This window comes from Sinocyclocheilus grahami, unplaced genomic scaffold (assembly GCF_001515645.1).
Source record: "Sinocyclocheilus grahami isolate Dianchi unplaced genomic scaffold, SAMN03320097.WGS_v1.1 scaffold17.1, whole genome shotgun sequence".
In the NCBI taxonomy this organism is placed as follows: domain Eukaryota; kingdom Metazoa; phylum Chordata; class Actinopteri; order Cypriniformes; family Cyprinidae; genus Sinocyclocheilus; species Sinocyclocheilus grahami.
The window spans coordinates 3,500,380-3,518,231 of record NW_015505196.1 but is presented as its reverse complement, the minus strand read 5'-3'; the positions used below and the strand labels follow the sequence as shown (position 1 = coordinate 3,518,231).

General features: G+C 35.3%; 1 protein-coding gene across 4 annotated transcripts; it reads right to left on the bottom strand.

The window, feature by feature from the left end:
* Positions 1-4,836: 4,836 nt before the first annotated feature.
* On the bottom strand, positions 4,837-15,172 carry cpz (carboxypeptidase Z). 4 transcript variants are annotated; one of them, XM_016234457.1, is made up of 11 exons: positions 14,990-15,172; positions 14,195-14,224; positions 12,412-12,786; positions 11,908-12,123; positions 10,968-11,203; positions 8,830-8,997; positions 8,413-8,574; positions 7,893-8,028; positions 6,548-6,687; positions 5,461-5,560; positions 4,837-5,348 (listed from the first exon to the last, which is right to left on the bottom strand). In XM_016234457.1, the coding sequence occupies exons 1-11, from the start codon at positions 15,129-15,131 to the stop codon at positions 5,002-5,004; spliced, it is 2,052 nt and encodes a 683-aa protein (XP_016089943.1). In that variant the 5' UTR covers positions 15,132-15,172; the 3' UTR covers positions 4,837-5,001. The 4 variants fall into 4 exon arrangements, with proteins under 4 accessions (XP_016089943.1, XP_016089950.1, XP_016089954.1 ...); XM_016234464.1 differs by having other exon boundaries at positions 8,836-8,997; XM_016234468.1 differs by having other exon boundaries at positions 11,007-11,203.
* Between the last annotated feature and the right edge of the window lie 2,680 nt (positions 15,173-17,852).

Genomic DNA, 17,852 nt, shown 5'->3' with positions numbered 1-17,852 from the left:
CTTACAAAGAGGTTTTATTTAAGAAGCCACTCTATCATAAGGATGAACTGTGGGATGAAAAAAAACTAAGCTATAGAGTGCTTGCAGAGTGGTCCATTATTATTATATTACATCAATATAATTATGAAGAAGTTAATTTTATGCTTTTTTTAATTGTCTTTCATTCACAATTAGATGGCTGTCCATTACAGTATATGGAGGAAATTTTGTTTTCAATATTGAAAGCAAAGTAATAATTTGAGCACAATGATTAATTCCAAACTCGCTAACTTTTTGTGCCAAATGTTATATTTTTCTGTTATCTATCTATCTATCTATCTATCTATCTATCTATCTATCCACACATATATATATATGTTATGTATATATATATATATATATATATATATATAAAATAATAAATATTTTTTTTGTTTACAGAATATGTGTACTCTGTATATTTATTATGTATACACCCATACAGTACATACAGTATATATATTGAAAATATTTACATGTATTTATGTATATTTTTATATTCATATCATTTATATTATATATAAATACATTTAATATATACACTATATATATACATATATATACACTATTATAAACCTAGACCAAGGTTTATGCACGGGAAAGTCGTGATGGAAAAGTATTAACTAAATATGTTTAAAATTTGTCTTTAAAAACGTGTGCTGTAAGAATGAGTAAAAAGTAAGCAAGACCTGCCAAAGCCACAAATAGTTGTTAAAGTATATGTACCAAATCTTGACAAGCATATGGAGACAAGCATCTTGTAAGGCCAAATGTTGCAAAAATATGCAGCAAATCTTACCACCATTGCTTTTTTGTAATGGCAGTACAGGGGGTGCCACATGTTCAAATGTCTTTCTTTTGTTCTGATGACAAAGTCTAATTCAGAGGTGAAGTACATAGGCTATGTAATTATTCCTGAGGGTGTGCTGTCAGACTACTAATTGTAACTAAAAACCATTGAAGATGAACTGGCTGCAGGAAAGACGTGCAGTGACTGTAGACTGCAGAACTTGACAAAGCAGTGTGAAAAGGCACTTACAGAGGCGCCTTTGCTGTTATACTTTGACCCCTCTCAGATTATTATTCAGGCTAATGTGTCAAAATTGTTTGCTGCAATAAGGACGGGCAGTGTGATATGCATCCAGGGCACTTACAGCTGCGAGTTATGTTTGCTGAATATAAAATTCCATCAGCTTGTGTTTGGAGGATGTGTAGTGATGCAGTCATATTACAGGCCATTACAGACTTTCTTTACAAAGCCACTGGGACAGACACCTGCTCAGCTGTAAAGAATACTGCTGCAGCTGTCGTGTTACGACATCAGTTGTACTTCACAATTGACTTCTTAGTAGTAAAATTACAGTACCACTATAATTGACGCAATGAACCCTGTATCAAGGGTTATATAATTTACAAAAATCTACATGTTTATATATGCATATGGACATGCATGACATCTATATCCAAAAATGTATTCCAAATACATAAACAAACATATGTATCTAGCCCATACATATATGTACTAAAAAAATATTGTAAGTACATGTATTGCATTTGCGTATGGGTTAGCAGTATTTAGTCTGGTATATCTGGTATTAATTGGATACCCATGTTGTGTAGATATCTGTGTCAGCATCAGCCATATACAATTCTTATCAACTACCAGTTTAAAAACCTACATTTCTAAGTTTAAACTTGCGACATTGCCAGCGTTTAAGGAAAGCATTTTACAGCAACCAAAATACACTCAACAGGGGTTATGCGCAACAGACTTCCGTATTCTGTTAAGCGGGGGCAAGTTCAAGCTCAAACCGGTGTGCACCGTTTTGCTACGGTTTCCGGTTTGAACGACATGTTTCCTGGAAACGGTGTGCAACGGGGTTTGAGATGCGTTTTCTCTTGTTTGGTGGGTGTGTCAAACATGTCAGCCCAATCAGCATCAACATGTGTATAAACCACGCGGTATTAAAGAGACAACTAGCACAATGTAATTAACATCAAAATAAATTCACAAGAGCAAGTATATTGTTTGCACATGTTTATTTACATTAAAGGCAAAATAACTAAAATAGTAAGAGCACAAGTATAGATCTGGAACTTCTTTAAGTCTGTCTAAATATCATTTAGTAATTGCAATGTCTTCTGGTCCATATCCTTTCCTTAGGAAGGTGTGCTAAATACGGATTAATGTAACATAAAAATACTATGCATATTTATATATTTTGCTATTGTATTATGGAGTGACACTTTCATAAACTTTTCTATACCCCTCTGATTATATAATGGTAAATATTACAATATCATAGCACAACAACAGTGATCAGCAATAATGATAAGCCTAATACTCACAATAAAAATAATAAGGTCATATAGATCATAACACAGTCTTGGAGGTAAGAAGTGGATTATCCTTCACCTGAAATGTTTGTCTTTTCATCCTGAAATGCGAGGCAAATGTTGGATCACAATAATTAGGAACCACAGTTTCCACAAATCCCTTAATTTGATTGGGATGTTCTCTTTTATTCTGGAGGGCAAGGGCAGTGACTGTAACATTGAGCGTATTTTGCCGTATTAAACACGTATTTATACCAATTTCATCAGGCTCCGAAAATTCTTCAAAAAGAACACAAAGTTGGCCTTCTCAGCTGCCATAGTTGCAAGAACAGGGCGTTCAACGCACCACCGTTTCCGTTTAAAAAACGTTTTGCACCGTTTTTGTCGGGGCTGAACGCAGCCCGGGTCTCGTCGCTTCCGGTTCAAGCGTTTTGCATATGCTTATAGTTAAATATGAAGCAGTTTTACTCAAGATGCCTTCAAAGTAGATTCCAATGATGATCAAAACCGATGTCCATCACATATGCGGACTGATATTCAGAAGTATCGTATCGGTATCGATATCGACGATACTGCCTTGAAAAATATCGGTATCGTATCGAAAACAAAATAAGTGGTATCGCCCATCCCTATAACACGTTCTCCGACAAGCGGAAGCAATGAGTCCTGTTTTCCGGGTTTGGTCAGGTGATGTTCGACATATACCCTACTCAAACCAAATATGTACTCTGCAGCAGCCTGCACTTGTCCTGGACATTAAAGTTAGATAGAGCTGAAATTCAACATTATACAGACTTTGTTGCCATCTAGAGGTTCGAGAAAGAAAGCATTCTAACGGTATAAAGTATTCAATTCAAAGTATTGCTTAATACTACATTTAAAAGTTAAAAAAACAAACAAACATGACCTGAATACAACAACAGAAAAAAACCACCGAATACTACAACAGAAACTTTGAATAACACTTATTGTTATAGCCTACATTGTATGAATCGAGCCACGGCAGTGTATGTAATGGTAGGCTACTCCATAATTTGTATAATTTGAAATACTATATTTACTCAATATTTAAAATGTAATTACCACCATCACAACGTGATTTTTCATTTTTGGGTGAACTATCCCTTCAATTTTTTTATTATCTTCTTGCTGCAATTAGAAATTCCAGTTCTAATGTACACTGAATGGAATGTTTAAAAAAAAAAAAAAAAGAAATTGCAGAGAAGTTTGTTCTTTTATTTATCTTGCACACCTGATGTTCAGTCCATGTTTCAAGGACTATATATCCGCAAAAAAAGGGGAAAGACACCTTAATTGTTGTTATAGCTTAATTAAAACAGTACATTTACCAAATTGATGACAGCCTTAAAGGCACTGAACATCCCTGATGCGCTAGAAAAAGATGAATACATATACAAACGTGCCCTGATAACAGATAACAGACTGTAAAACCACAGCAATGCTATCATTTACTATTTATTATGCAATGCTATCCATCCTATGTCTAGCTGCCAAACTTCAGAATCAGAATAAGCTGTTTATAGCTGCAGTTGGGGGATTTGATCTAGTGCTAGATAAAAATAATAGAGAAAATAATAAATCTTTCTCTTACCTGTACAGGTGATACTATTATATCAGCCTAAAACTATAAAACTAGAATTATTTTTTATTTTTTATTTTTTATAAGTCTCTTATGCTCACCAAAGCAATTTATTAAATAATAATAATATTGTGAAATATTACTACAATTAAAATAATTGTTAATGTAATATATAAATGTAATATATTTTAAATTGTAATTTATTCTTGCGCTGGCAAATCAGAATTTTCAGGATCATTACTCCAGTCTTTAGTGCCACATGATCTTTCAGAAATCATTCTAATATGCTGATTGGGTGCTCAAGAAACACGTATTCAGTGTTAAAAACAGTTTGTTGCTGTATAATATTTGTGTGGAAAACTTTCAAAAGTTTAGGGTAAGTAAAAAAAAAAAAAAAAAGGAGAAAAAAACTTTTATTCATCAAGGATGCTTTATAATGTTACAAAAGATTTCTTTTTCAAATGCATGCTGTTCTTTTGAACTTTCTATTCATCAAAGAATCCTTAAAAAAACATATTATAGATCTCACAAAAATATTAAGCAGCAAAATGTTTTCAACAATGCTAATACTAAAAAAACATTATTAATAATAATTGATAATATTAGAATGATTATTAATGATCATATTGGAAGGATTTCTAAAGGATCATGTGACACTGAAGACTGGAGTAATGATGCTGAAAATTTAGCTTTGCATCACAAGGAATACATTACGTTTTAAATATTAAAATAGAACACAGTTATACTGAACTGTAATATTTCTTCACAATTTTACTGTTTTACTGTTTTACTGTTACTGATTTTTGATCAAATAAATGCAGCCTTGGTGAACATAAGAGACTTCTTTCAAAAAAAGTACTTATTCCAAACTTATGATGGTAGTCTATAAAATGCAATAGCAGTAAAGCCTTTACCATACCCTGTGGTTAGCTGCACATTTTTTGTCATAAGGAGATAATGTTATCATCACAATGACCATAATCAAGTAAGGCCTGGGTGCAAACAGTTAGGTATCAGGTTGCTTTCCAATGGTGTCCGGAGGGCCCCTAGTAGTTCCGCAGGAGCCAGGTAGGTGCAGATATACCTAACTGGCTGAAATAAGCCCACCACCAGGGTTTCTCAGTCCTCTCCTCCCCATTCTCTCCCAGCTCCCTCTGGCTGGACTGCTCAAACTGATTAAATGGGTCAAAACGCTCATAGTTGTCCAGCTCGGGGATGTTAAAGTAGTCAAGAGAGGGTGCTCGTGGGACCTTCTTCAGCACAAAGTCCACCCGGCCCACCAGTGTTTTCCTTGGCAGATGAATGCGCTTAGATACTTTAGAGTAGCCGGAGGCAGCAGCAGTCACAATGTGGACACCTGGATTCAACAGTCTCCAGTAATCACCATCCTCAGCTATAGAGAGAGACAGAGGCTGCAGCAACACTAATTTACATCTGCATGACTCATTTCAGGTCTCGAGGTTTGTAAAAGTGCGACTTTATATGACTTTATTATAAATAGTTACCGGAAGTGATGTCATGTCGCATCCCTCTAACAGATATCGTAGCTCCTTTTATGCCATTTCCATGTTCATCCTTCACAATGCCCTTTATACCTCTATGGACCTGCAAGTAATTTGACAACTCAGAGTGATGAAGATACTATTAAAAAGCTTGAAAAAAGTTGAGTTGTATAAATGTGAAAAAAATAAGGTCAATTCCAGGCATAATAACATTTAGCCAAACTAATTCACCCTGTGAAAAAAACAGTAAAAATGTAACTAACAGATATCATCATACCTCCATAGTTAATTGATTACATAAGAAATTGCAAACATATTTTGTATTACCAGTTTTCCGAAATGATATGTTAAAAATGCTAATTAGGCATTATCTAATTAAATATGCACTAATTTGCAGAAACTCTGCAGAAATATAAATATTGGATCAAAGCTAGGTTTCAAATTATTGTTGCTTTTTGTTGACAAATTAGAGTCAACGTTTTCAAGATTTTGGATATCTCTTTTTATCACTCCATAAATCAGAAAATACTGTCAACACCCAGGGGAAAAATAAATTTTCAGCATGCTTTTAGGTATAAAATGTTGTATAAAATCAAGTGAACAATATATCAACAAACCCCACTGTAAAAAAAAAAAACTTCAGAATATAGATATGAAATAAACTGGAACTGCTACTAAAATGGAGATTTCTTGCTAAATGCAAGGGGGGAAACATTTTGAGATTGTATTTCGACTGTATTACAAACACTTAAAAGTGTATTTTGGATTTTTTTTCCCCCACTAGTCTGAATTAACAACATGTTATGAAAAGCCAAAAAGCCCAAAATCACTCAATTGAACAGTGCATCAAAAAACAATGTTTCTGCCTATAGTGTCTTGTCTAAAGTTAAATAATGAAATAGCACAGAACACATGCAAATCATTAACTTCTGCTCTTCATTTGTGCTTCAATTATGCTTGCAAGAGTTCTGTGTAGCTCAGTAAAAATTAATTTGAAAAAATTTGATGAAATAAATAACAAAAATAAAAGTCCAGCCTGTTGCAATTTATGATTAGCTCCCAATAGAACCCAATAGAAACATGAACTCACAAACTCCATAAGGCTGAGCAGTGCCTCCTTATTCCTGAGCCACTCAGGATAGAGCTCCATTTCAGAGGGGAATTTATCACAGCCCAACTCCACAGTGATCTCATAACAGTTACTGTGCAGGTAGTTAAAGTCTGACATACCTGATACAACATATATGGGGAAAAGATGTGACATGTATGGACAGCACAACAATAAAAGATGCCAAAATAGTAATGTGTTTCAAACTGGACAGCCAAATGGAAATTATACATGACATAAATGGCTTGCTCAATTTTAATTTAGGTTATATTTCAGTTAAAGCTGCAGTCCGCAAGTTTTGCCTCTTTGTCGCCATCTCTTTTTGAAAAGCTGCAATTGCAGCTGTTTGCGGAATTATTTTCCTTGCGTAGGTTGTGCGCCGACACGGCTCCAGCACGGATGAATCTAATGTTTTGAGGAGTATGTGGCAGTCAGTCACCACACCGGTGTGGATATTTAATGTACTTAATCACAGGTTCTTGCCTACGTCTTGGAATATATGAATTTTCACCATATATTGTCATCTGAACAAGTAAGTAACAAGTCTGCCACGTTTGTTCTGACCAACTGAGGAAAAAAGCATTACACTAAATCACACTACCAATGGTGATTAAATTTAAAGATCGGTTAGCTCATATCACATCAAACCATGCTAATTATTATTATTGTTATACTTTATTCAAATTATTAATGTTAACAACGTCAACATTGCCACTAACGTAATAGTGTGTATTAGCGTGTAGATTTCAATTTCTGTACAGTCTAATCTCTAATTGTCATACCATTCGAATTTCATATTAAGACATTCTTTTAACCCAAAAAGCTAATTATGTGTAATCCCAGGCTATCTGTAATCAGAAGCACATTTAAAACTGGAATATAATTTCATTTCATTTACATGTGTTTCATAAACACATAATCCTTTCTGGATTACAATCCACCATCAAAATGATACATTTAATTATTCTAGCTGCTGTAAGAAAAGGCTATAAACGATCGGCCACCTGCAGGATCCTCACATGCGATAGCCTAGTAGCCGGGACAACTTCTTTATGTTCACAGACGTGATGTAATGACACAGCAGCATGCTCGAACTTCCCGCGAAAACCTACCCGTACCACTCAAATTAGAAAACATTATTATAAGCTAATCGTTGTGAATCGGGCTAAAGTATGGCGATAGTTTTGAACAATGGCTGGTTATGTACTTGCTCAAGGGCCCCGTGGCGAACGGACCGGAACGCGGATCACCACGGATCACCGGGCCCCGCGTCAGCTAAGGACGGCCCTGATCGACATGGTCTTCTTTCTTTAACAAAAGTGTTTACCTCCAGCAAAGCTATACCACTGTGCTCCATTGGTTATCCCTCCTTTATTGGCAAATGAGGCTCCACATCTCTCTGTGTCATTGTTGGACATAGTGGCATGGGCATCTGCATACGTCCTAGCCAACTGCCTAAAAATCTACACACACCAAATGACTCACAAAATGAAGTAAGTGCAAAAGAATGAAGTGATGGTGGAAGAACATTCATTTACTCACTTGTTCATCTGGTGTGGGGGAGTACATCCTATCTTCTTGTGGGTGTCTAGAGAGGTCAAAAGGGTATGAGATGACCAGTTCTCCACCATGAAGACTGGCAGATATAACAAAAGGAAAGGATCGTATCCACTTCATTACAGCATAGGTTTCTGGTGCAACTACCTAGAAAAAAATGTCTGAGTTATGAATAAAATAAATAAACATGTAATTATATGTAAAAAAAAAAAAAAAAAAAAAAAAAATTTTTAAAATTTTCTTTTTTTTTTCCTAAAAATCATATGGTGGAAGAACATTCATTTACTCACTTGTTCATCTGGTGTGGGGGAGTACATCCTATCTTCTTGTGGGTGTCTAGAGAGGTCAAAAGGGTATGAGATGACCAGTTCTCCACCATGAAGACTGGCAGATATAACAAAAGGAAAGGATCGTATCCACTTCATTACAGCATAGGTTTCTGGTGCAACTACCTAGAAAAAAATGTCTGAGTTATGAATAAAATAAATAAACATGTAATTATATGTAAAAAAAAAAAAAAAAAAATCAAAAATTTCGAAGTTTCTCTATGCTTTCCTCTAAATCATATTCTATTTGATTTTTCATTCCAGAGTAACATGGGTTTTCCAAATTTCCAAAGGTTATTCAGATATTCACACAGAACATGAATCGAGTGTATTTTTTGTTGCACAGCTGTATGTTTGATAGAAATGGCTGTGCATTCCTACTTCTACCTTATTTAACCAATAAGACTCAGGGATTGGGATGTGGTCACTACGGAAATGTCTGAAGCGACGGCGATTGTAGAAGATGGAGGTGAGGTCAGGGAAGTTGCGGTTCAGATCGAGATTCTGTGCATTGGCCCGACCGCTGGTCCACCCGTTGTACTCATGACCCTAAATGTAACAAATCTCATCAGTCTAAAACCATGGACAAATTTGAACAGGGTTTCAAAAAGAGTCACTAAATATTTAAAGGTATAGCTCACCCAAGCATGAAAATTCTGTCATCATTTACTCACCCCCGTGTCATTCCAAACTTGTATGGCTCTTCAGTGCAATGTAAAGGAAGATATTTTTGAAGAATTTTGGTAAGCAAGCAGTTTTAGTTCCCATTGACTTCCATCATATGGGCAAAACCACCATGGAAGTCAAAGGGCAAAATTAAGAAATAAATGCATACAGGTTTGGAACAACATGTGGGTGAGTAAATGATGACAGAACTTTCAATTTTGAGTACATACAAATTACTTTTTTGTAAGTCGCATGTAAAATAGGGCTGTCAAAAAAAATTTGAATTTCGAATATTCGTCGAATTTAAAATAAAAATCCACATTCGAATGCAAAAACATTGCATTCGAATTGTAGGTGTGCGTTAAGGAGGCAGCCTTATCAGTGGTGCACGAGCTGGGATGACAATGTAGGTGTCATTGCATTATAATGTTTTTGTTAGCCTATCCAGTTGAAGCCACTAGATGTGGCGCTGCTGCGTTGTTCATTAAAAATATAGAGGAAAAAGAGAACATCAATGCGGAGAAGATCTTGTTTACATCAAAGTCGAAACCAAGCCGTTCACACAGAACGCATATTTCACGCATTTTCTAGAGGGAAATCTATTACTGTTGCACTCGCGTCTCGCACAAAAGAGCCGCATGTTTAGAAAGTCATGTAAAATGAATGCAAGTTTAACTTTGAAAAAAACATATATCGAGACTTTATGGCTGGTTTTTCCCCCATCCCACTGCAACTCATATTTTTAAATGAAAAATGTACTCTGTGTGATTGGCTTTCCCCCCTTTGTATTAAACTATGCATACATACATGATGCTGTTTTGTTTATAGTTGTTTAAGCAACTATATTATTAAGCAATTATAATTGGTTTATAAACATTATTTTAAACATTATGCACTTTTTTCGCAGATAGTTATGTTATCTTATGCGTTGAATGATGTGCCCTCTTGTGGCCTCAGGAGAGAAGCCAAAAGCTTTTCTTCACCCTAACTGAAATTATGCATTTTAAATTCGAATATAATTTTTCAGCCATTTTGACAGCCCTAATGTAAAACATTTGCTACACATCAAGTTTAACACATTGGATGGATCAGAAAGTCAAAATGAAGTCAGATATTACGAAAGAATGTCAAAAAGAGGGCAAGTGTTAAAAGACTACAGATTGTAAATGAAAATAAATCAATAAAAAGACAGAAAACATCAGAACCAGGCAAAGTTATGACTGTTAGTGGTAAATTAATGGACCAACACGGTTTTATCCTCTTATTTAAGATTCAGTTCATTTTTATGTTATCTAATCTAACATAATTTCATATTTTATAAATAAACAAACAATTGTTACTAATTATAAAAATATAAAAGATTATTTAAATTTTATTGATTAAATAAACTGTCTTACAATTGTTTCCAACACAACCCATTATATTCTTCAGCATCACCCGTGGTGCTCAGTAGGCTATACATTTTAGAGGATTTAGATTAATCTACTATTAGTTTAGCAAGATAATGTTACTGCTGTGTTATATGACCAAGAAAATGCGGACAATTGTCTATTAGAGTGGTTAGTCAAGGCCTCCCTCTACCAGTTGTCTTTTTTAGTTCATAGCTGTATCACTGGACAAATTGTACCTTTTTATGCTTGTTTTGTTATGGTTTTTATATCATAGGCAGTTAAAAAAAACTGTCTCAACAATGAAACAATTGTTCCACAGTAGCAAGGGCTGTGGTTTGCCTGACATGGACTTCCTCCGAGGTCTGACCTGTTCCGGAGGACACTCTCTGGTGCAGGGAGCTTGATATGGTCAGTCAGCCGACAAACAGACAGGCAGACAGACTCAGACAACAAAATATTTACTTCCTGGTAGATGTTTTCGGGGTCGTTCCTATCGGCTACCTCAGAAGCGGCAATCTCATAGCCGTCAGGATTCATGGAGGGTAGGATATGGATGCGTGTGGTGTTGATGACGGTCTGAATTCGCTCATTGCCCAGCAGATACTCAGAACACAGATACTGAGCCAGGTAAATCAGCAGCTGCCGGCCGAGAACCTCGTTTCCATGCATGTTCCCAATTAATTTGATCTCTGGCTCCACTGGAGGGCAGTGAAGAAACAAATGCTGAATTTAGAACAGTTTATTACACTTACTGGTGTGTATGGCAGAAATAACAAGAAAAGTATGCTATATGACATTACAAGTTAAAACCAAGGAGGTCGAATAGGTGTTTTTCACAGTTCTTTTGTAAAAACTAGTATTAAAACATACACTACCATTCAAAGGTTTATTGTCAGTATTTTTTAAAGGGTTTTCTTACCAAGACTGCATATATAATTTAATAATAATTTAATATCTGATCAAAAACAGTAAACTGTAATATTGCTGAATATTATTACAATCTTCAAGTTTTCTGTGTTAATATATTCTAAAATATAATTTATTCCTGTGATGGCAAAGCTGAATTTTCTCTTCAGTGTCATGCTATCCTTCAGAAATTATTCTAATATTCTGATTTGCTTCTCAAGAAACATTTCCTATTATTATGAATGTTGAAAACGGTTGTGATGCTTAATATTTTTGTGTCAACATTATACATTACATTTTTTCAGTATTCTTTGATTAACAGAAAGTTCAAAAGGCATTTCTTTGAAATATAAATAATTTGTAACATTATAAATGTCTTTACTTTCACTTTTCATCAATTTAATGCATCCTTGCTGAATAAAAGTATTAATTTTGTTACATAAAAAAATCTTACTAACCCCAAACTTTTTCTAACAATAATGTTCCTCATACTCACATAGATCATGTTGTCCAGGGTTATCGGAGAATTCAATAGCCAGCAAGTCTTTTCCTTCCACACTGCGCCCAATGCTATACGTTTGTGAGATATGAGAGCATTTTGATGCTGTCTTCTTCAGGATGCCATACATCTGAGAGTTGGTGTGGTAAGTGAACTGAATGATAGTGAAAATACCACCATCAGATATGTTGGCAAAGGCCACTTCCTGCTTTTCTGAGGGGAGAAAAGTACGTGAAAACATTATAGATTTTAACTATGTCATTTAATCCATATCCCTGAAGATAATAAAACATCATGAAGTTATGAAAGTCAACCTATTTAACATCTTCACAACTCTTAGGATGATCTGCATTTAGGTGATTTTTATGTGAATTTCATTAATTAAATATGTAATAATTAATAATTAAATAATACTTTTTAAGCATAAATTAAGCATTTAAGCCTATTAGTTAATAATTTATATTAACTCTAATTTTACTTTAATTTCTTCACAACTCTTACCTCTTAACTCTGACAATGGGTCATAACAGCCCTCCTCATCGCCAACAAAGAATCGGTCGCAGTCCAGAAAGTAAGGCCATGCCATTTGGATGGCCTCAAAGGCATGAATACAGCTCTTTTTCACCATTTCACACGAGCTGCGGCACGGCTTCATTAGCTTGTTGTCTTGACAACGGGGAGCCAACACTGAGCAGCCCAACAGACGGATGTCTGGAGAACACTCTCCATTCAGCAGGCCGTGGATCACGCTCAAGAGCAGGTACTCTGCACCCATCTCTAAATCCTGCCGTGAACGATGGCCCACGATGTTGGGGAATGTGGTGTGGCTGTAGGGCACATCCTGACAGTAACCAAGCACCATCTCCATACACTGTGCTAGGGACGGGAGAGAAAGAAATGCATTTAGAAAGAATGTATCACAGACAGTGGGGTTTAGCATTACTTTAATTTAATATGGAAACTGTAATAGTCAAAGTTTATTATATCTGCTCCCAGTTCCTGGACTGGAACATTTTGTGGAATGTCATCTGCAGTGGAATGTTTTAATACAAAATTTTGAAGGGAGGGCCTCATGTATCAAATATATGAATTATATTAGTTTCAAGAAAGAAATGCACAAACACTTCACCTATTATATAGTAATAAATGCAGTACCTCCTTACAATAACAGTATGAGTATTGAGTATTGCTTGTTTGAAGCAATAGTTTGCCAAAAAAAAAAGCTGAAAATTTACCCTCAGGCCATCCAAGATGTAGCTGAGTTTGTTGTTTCATAAGAACAGATTTAAATAAATTTAGCATTACATTACTTGCTCACCAATGGATCCTCTGCAGTGAATGGGTGCCGTCATAAGCCCCATGACTCCAATCCATCAATTAACGTCTTTTAAAGCGAAAAGGGGTGTGTTTTTAAGAAACAAATGCATCAGGACTTTTTTTAAATTTCAAACCATTGCTTTCAGCTAAAATGTGATCGGTCCTCTATAAAATTGCTTTCTTCAGTAAAAAAAAAAAAGTGCACATATCAAGCACTGTTTACAAGCTAAAACAGTCCAAAATGGTTCTAAACAAATATATTGGTGGATTTTGATGTGAGAGGACAACAAGGGATGGACTTTTTCACTGGAGGAAGCATTATTATGGATTATGGACTCATATTTTGGCCAGAAGTAACAGTTCAAAATGCCTTAATAATGTACGTATTTGTTTGTTACAAACACAGCTTTTTGCTTCACAAGACTGGTGGATTGGAGTAATGTGGATTACTTGAGGACTACTGTAATGTTTTTATCAGCTGCTTGGACTCTCATTCTGACGGCACCCATTCACTGCAGAGGATCCAATGATGAGCAAGTGATGTAATGATAAATTTCTCCAAATCTGTTCCAACAAACTCATCTACATCTTGGCCTGACGGTAGTACATTTTCATATTTGAGTGAACTATTCCTTTAATATACCACATTAATTAAGTTGGCCCTTTTAAAGTAATGATAGACTGTACCTTTGTATATGCTATCTCAAATCTTTCATTAATTTAGCCTAAGGTCTTTGAGAATATATCATGTCTTTCCCTTTCTACAGTGATGTATAGACAAGTCCCATCTTGCAGTGATGTTTGGTATTCAGAGTTCTCCCCCATACCTTACAGGCTAGAGCTGTGAAACACTAGATGTTTTTGCAGTCTAAATTTTAGAAAACCAAGCAACAAGATATAACAATTGCATATTTGGTAGTCCGTAATCTGGCCCAGTATGCACAGCAGAATAAAAAGAAAAACTTACGCCTCTCTTCTGCAGGTGTTCTGCATCTTCCTAAAAAAATACAAATAAATTATTCAAAGAGGATGTTTTAAAACCGTTGCAAACTCTGGTGTCTGAAGGCTAGATGGCAGTAGAGTACACAGTGGAAATAAAGCCATCTTTCTGCTGGAATATTGCATGACGATTTCAAATCATCACACACTTGGTGCATGCATTTGTAAACAAGCAAAACATTTTTTGACCCCTGAGCATTCATATTGCCAATCAAACGTTTATACACACCCACTCATTCTTTATTAAACTATTTACTTTTTATTTTTTTTTATTTTTTTTTTACCAATATAAATATTTAAAACAAATACTTTTCCTTTTTAGTAGCCAAAAGCAACGAGCCGTTGCCTAGATTACATTTCTGGGCATTCAACCAACCAGCTTCATAAGGTGCATCTTGGGATGCTTTCTAAACAGCAGACTATTTAAAAGTGCTGTGAACTTTTTCGAGTAAAAAAATATACTGATATATGAGTAAAATCATATATTAATAATATTGTTTGCACCATGTAATAATAATAATAATAATAATAAAAATAATAGCAACAACAATAATAATTCATTTTCGTCGAAATGTTAGGCATATAACTTTTAAGCATTTAAACATAAGACACATATTTAACAAATGTATTTAAGATCAGGAGAAACCTATTTCAACAGAGCGTTCAAGACTTGGACTAAGTAGTGAAGCTATATTGTAAACCTCTGAGCATTAGTTAACTGTAGCCTACTAAAGTTGGTGCAACACTGAATGAATAACGTTACCTATTGCTGCTTCTTCCGGAGTACATTTTCTTGGGACGCTCCAGCATGTCGCCAGCGAGCTTAAAAGTATTAAAACCGTGAGCATTTTGCTGTCCATAAACTGAATGATGTGGCAGTCGCTACGACGTACAAAGTTGATCATCTTCCGAAAAGTCCCGCTACCCCCATCGCTTAAAGGAGAGCCTGCACGAGCAGCGCTGCCAAATGATCAAATTACAGCAAAAAGTTTCTCCGCGGTAGGCGGCCGCTCTTCTGCTGTGTCTGGGACCCACTGTAATTACAGTCCTTTAGGAAAGCCTGACTTCACATTTACCCCCTTTGTGGCATAGACTTAGTTCAAAACCACTGAGGGTTTTTTAATGTGAATTTCTTGTCATCTTCAAGAACTCCCAGTCTCCCAGTGTGAGGTAAATTCCCTTGCCTGGATGGTTTTCAGAAAGGCCTGTGTCCACCTGGCTATATAAAGCCCCACTCTTCACTGTTTCAGACCAAAATCTATGTAGCAGCCTATATGAGACATAGGAACTTAACACAATATGTAAAAAGCAGTAGGTTATTTGAATAATAATCCACTCATTATTCACTGGGGCTGTTATAAAGCTGATAAATGGAGCAGAATTGGCTCTTTTAAGTTTAAATTCTAGGACAAGAAGTTGTTCCTTTTGTTTTCAGTTGTATAGATTTTCTTGTTTGTTGTTAGTATGTCAGGTCAAAGAACACAGTGGTCAAAGGGCAATGCCGTGGATGTCTGGAAATGTGTTTACTACACACCTGCACATTTCTTTATGACTTTGTTTTTATAAAATTCCAAATATACACTGTAAAAACTAACCTAAACTGTATGAATGATTGATTCAAGCTGACTGTATTTCAATCATGACAACTCTCTGAAGATTTTAGCATGGTAATGGATATGACAATGTTAGTGTATTTGGCCTTGGGGGAATAGATCTGCTATGCTGCTGCTGCTGCTGTTGGTTATTGCTGTAGTTATAGATTATTGCTGCTGCTGCTGCAAGCAAGTACAGGAACTTGCTACTACCAATGCATACGGCGATACAGTGCTGTGAGTATTTAAGATATACTGCTGCCGCATATAAAGCATATAAAATAACCCGTAGCAGATCTATACAGGTGGAGCTGGGGAAGAGGGTTTCAGAGGAACTCTGAAAGCGTGCTGCAAAATGCACAAGTGGATGCTAACCAGCCATTTAAATGTAAAGCAGTAAGCTCATTGGCTGCATAAGCAACATGAACCAATCAGCTTGTGCCAAGTCGTTTAACGCTGTGAATATCATCAGTTACATTAAAAACCCATCAGCCTGCACCGTCTAGAGTTTCATGAAAGAACTTGACATTTGGTTACACCAACTTGTAAAAAAAACTCTTTAACTGCATTTTAGTGTTAAAAAGCCGTGCACTTCAGTATGTCTTGGTATGATTGATGTTTCATAATATTTCTTTCACATCATGTGACTGTCAACTGTAATTTACTTCTAAAAGACATATAACTTCTACAAGATAAATGACTGTTGCAACCAGAGTTTGCCAAATGGCAATTCGATGAGGTCAACAGATGAAAAGAATACAGAATCAAACAGAAACAGAATATTTAAACTATAGGGCTAAATAGCACCTTTCAGCATGACAACTCATTGCCAAGACAACACTGGAGTGGCTTTAGGACAAGTTTTAATGACCCTGCGTGTTGAGCCAATGGCTGCACTTGGCAGAATAAAGTTCTTAATATGTAATTTTTTAATGGCATGAGAGATGTAGATTTGTCTTCATGCTATTTAATGTAATTTTATGGTTTGTGTGTGTGTGTGTGGTCCTACTATTCCTCATGCTACAGGGACCAAGTGTCCCCACAAGGATAGTAAATATCAGTATTTTTTTGTCTCCATGAGAAAAACAGTTTAAAGGTCATATAGAGTTACGTTTTTTGAAAATCTAAAAAATGCAGAATGTTTTCTGTGAGGGGTAGGTTTAGGGGTAGAGTTAGTGGAAGTGTCCCCCTCAAAAAAAAAAAAAGGTGTGTTCTGCACTGTAAAAAATACGTGTAATTTTAACTGTAACATTTTGTAAAAACGTTACGGAAAAAAACTGTTAATAAGTTAACAGTAAGTTCCCGTACTATATACAGAGAAAAACTGTAAAATATCTAACCAGACATTTCATGTAAAATGTAGAGTAAAATGCTGTTAATTTTACAGTTTTTATAAGTAAAAATAACAGATCAATGTATAATTTACAGTCCAAAACTGTAATCAGATATTCCCAGAATTCCCTGCATGACACTCCACATTTGAAAGTATTTTGTTTAAATAATCATGGGTTTTTTTTAGTTTTTGTTATTAGTTATGTATATTTGGGCTTTATGTTACATCTTCTGTTGTTTAATGAAAGTTTAATGCATCATTTAAGTATCATGTGTGTTACCATGATGGTGTTTTGTGTTTGCATGAATGACTCTGTGCACCTTCCATATATTAGTATATACTTCTGCTTGTGGCGAAGCTACTTGTGATGAGCTTTGATTCTTCATGTGGCTTTCTCTTTTACCACCTGCATTATTATGGTGGTTGTCAGTATGTTAAAGGTACAAAAGAGATTTTAATAGCAGTGTGCATTGTTGAATTTATTGGTTTACATTCAAATTTTCTTGTTTGTAAATTACAGTTTTATACTGTAAAATTTACAGTTTTTGGCCGTAAATGTGTTTACAGTTTTCTGTATTTTTTTACAAAATTTTTCTGGCAACCACAGCTGCCAAATTTTTTTGTAAAAACTACAGAATTTTTTTTACAGTGTGGACAGATTGGCCACTTTAGTACTGAATCAGCCTACAGTAAATATATTA

What these genes read in the sequence shown, in the direction of transcription:
- cpz (XM_016234457.1), bottom strand. Translation starts at nt 15,131, where the DNA reads ATGATCAACTTTGTACGTCGTAGCGACTGCCACATCATTCAGTTTATG. An exon ending in TCCGGAAGAAGCAGCAATAG is followed by an intron (nt 14,225 to 14,989) that starts GTAACGTTATTC and finishes GTATTTTTTTAG; the next exon opens with GAAGATGCAGAACACCTGCA. An exon ending in CCCTGGACAACATGATCTAT is followed by an intron (nt 11,204 to 11,907) that starts GTGAGTATGAGG and finishes ACTGCCCTCCAG; the next exon opens with TGGAGCCAGAGATCAAATTA.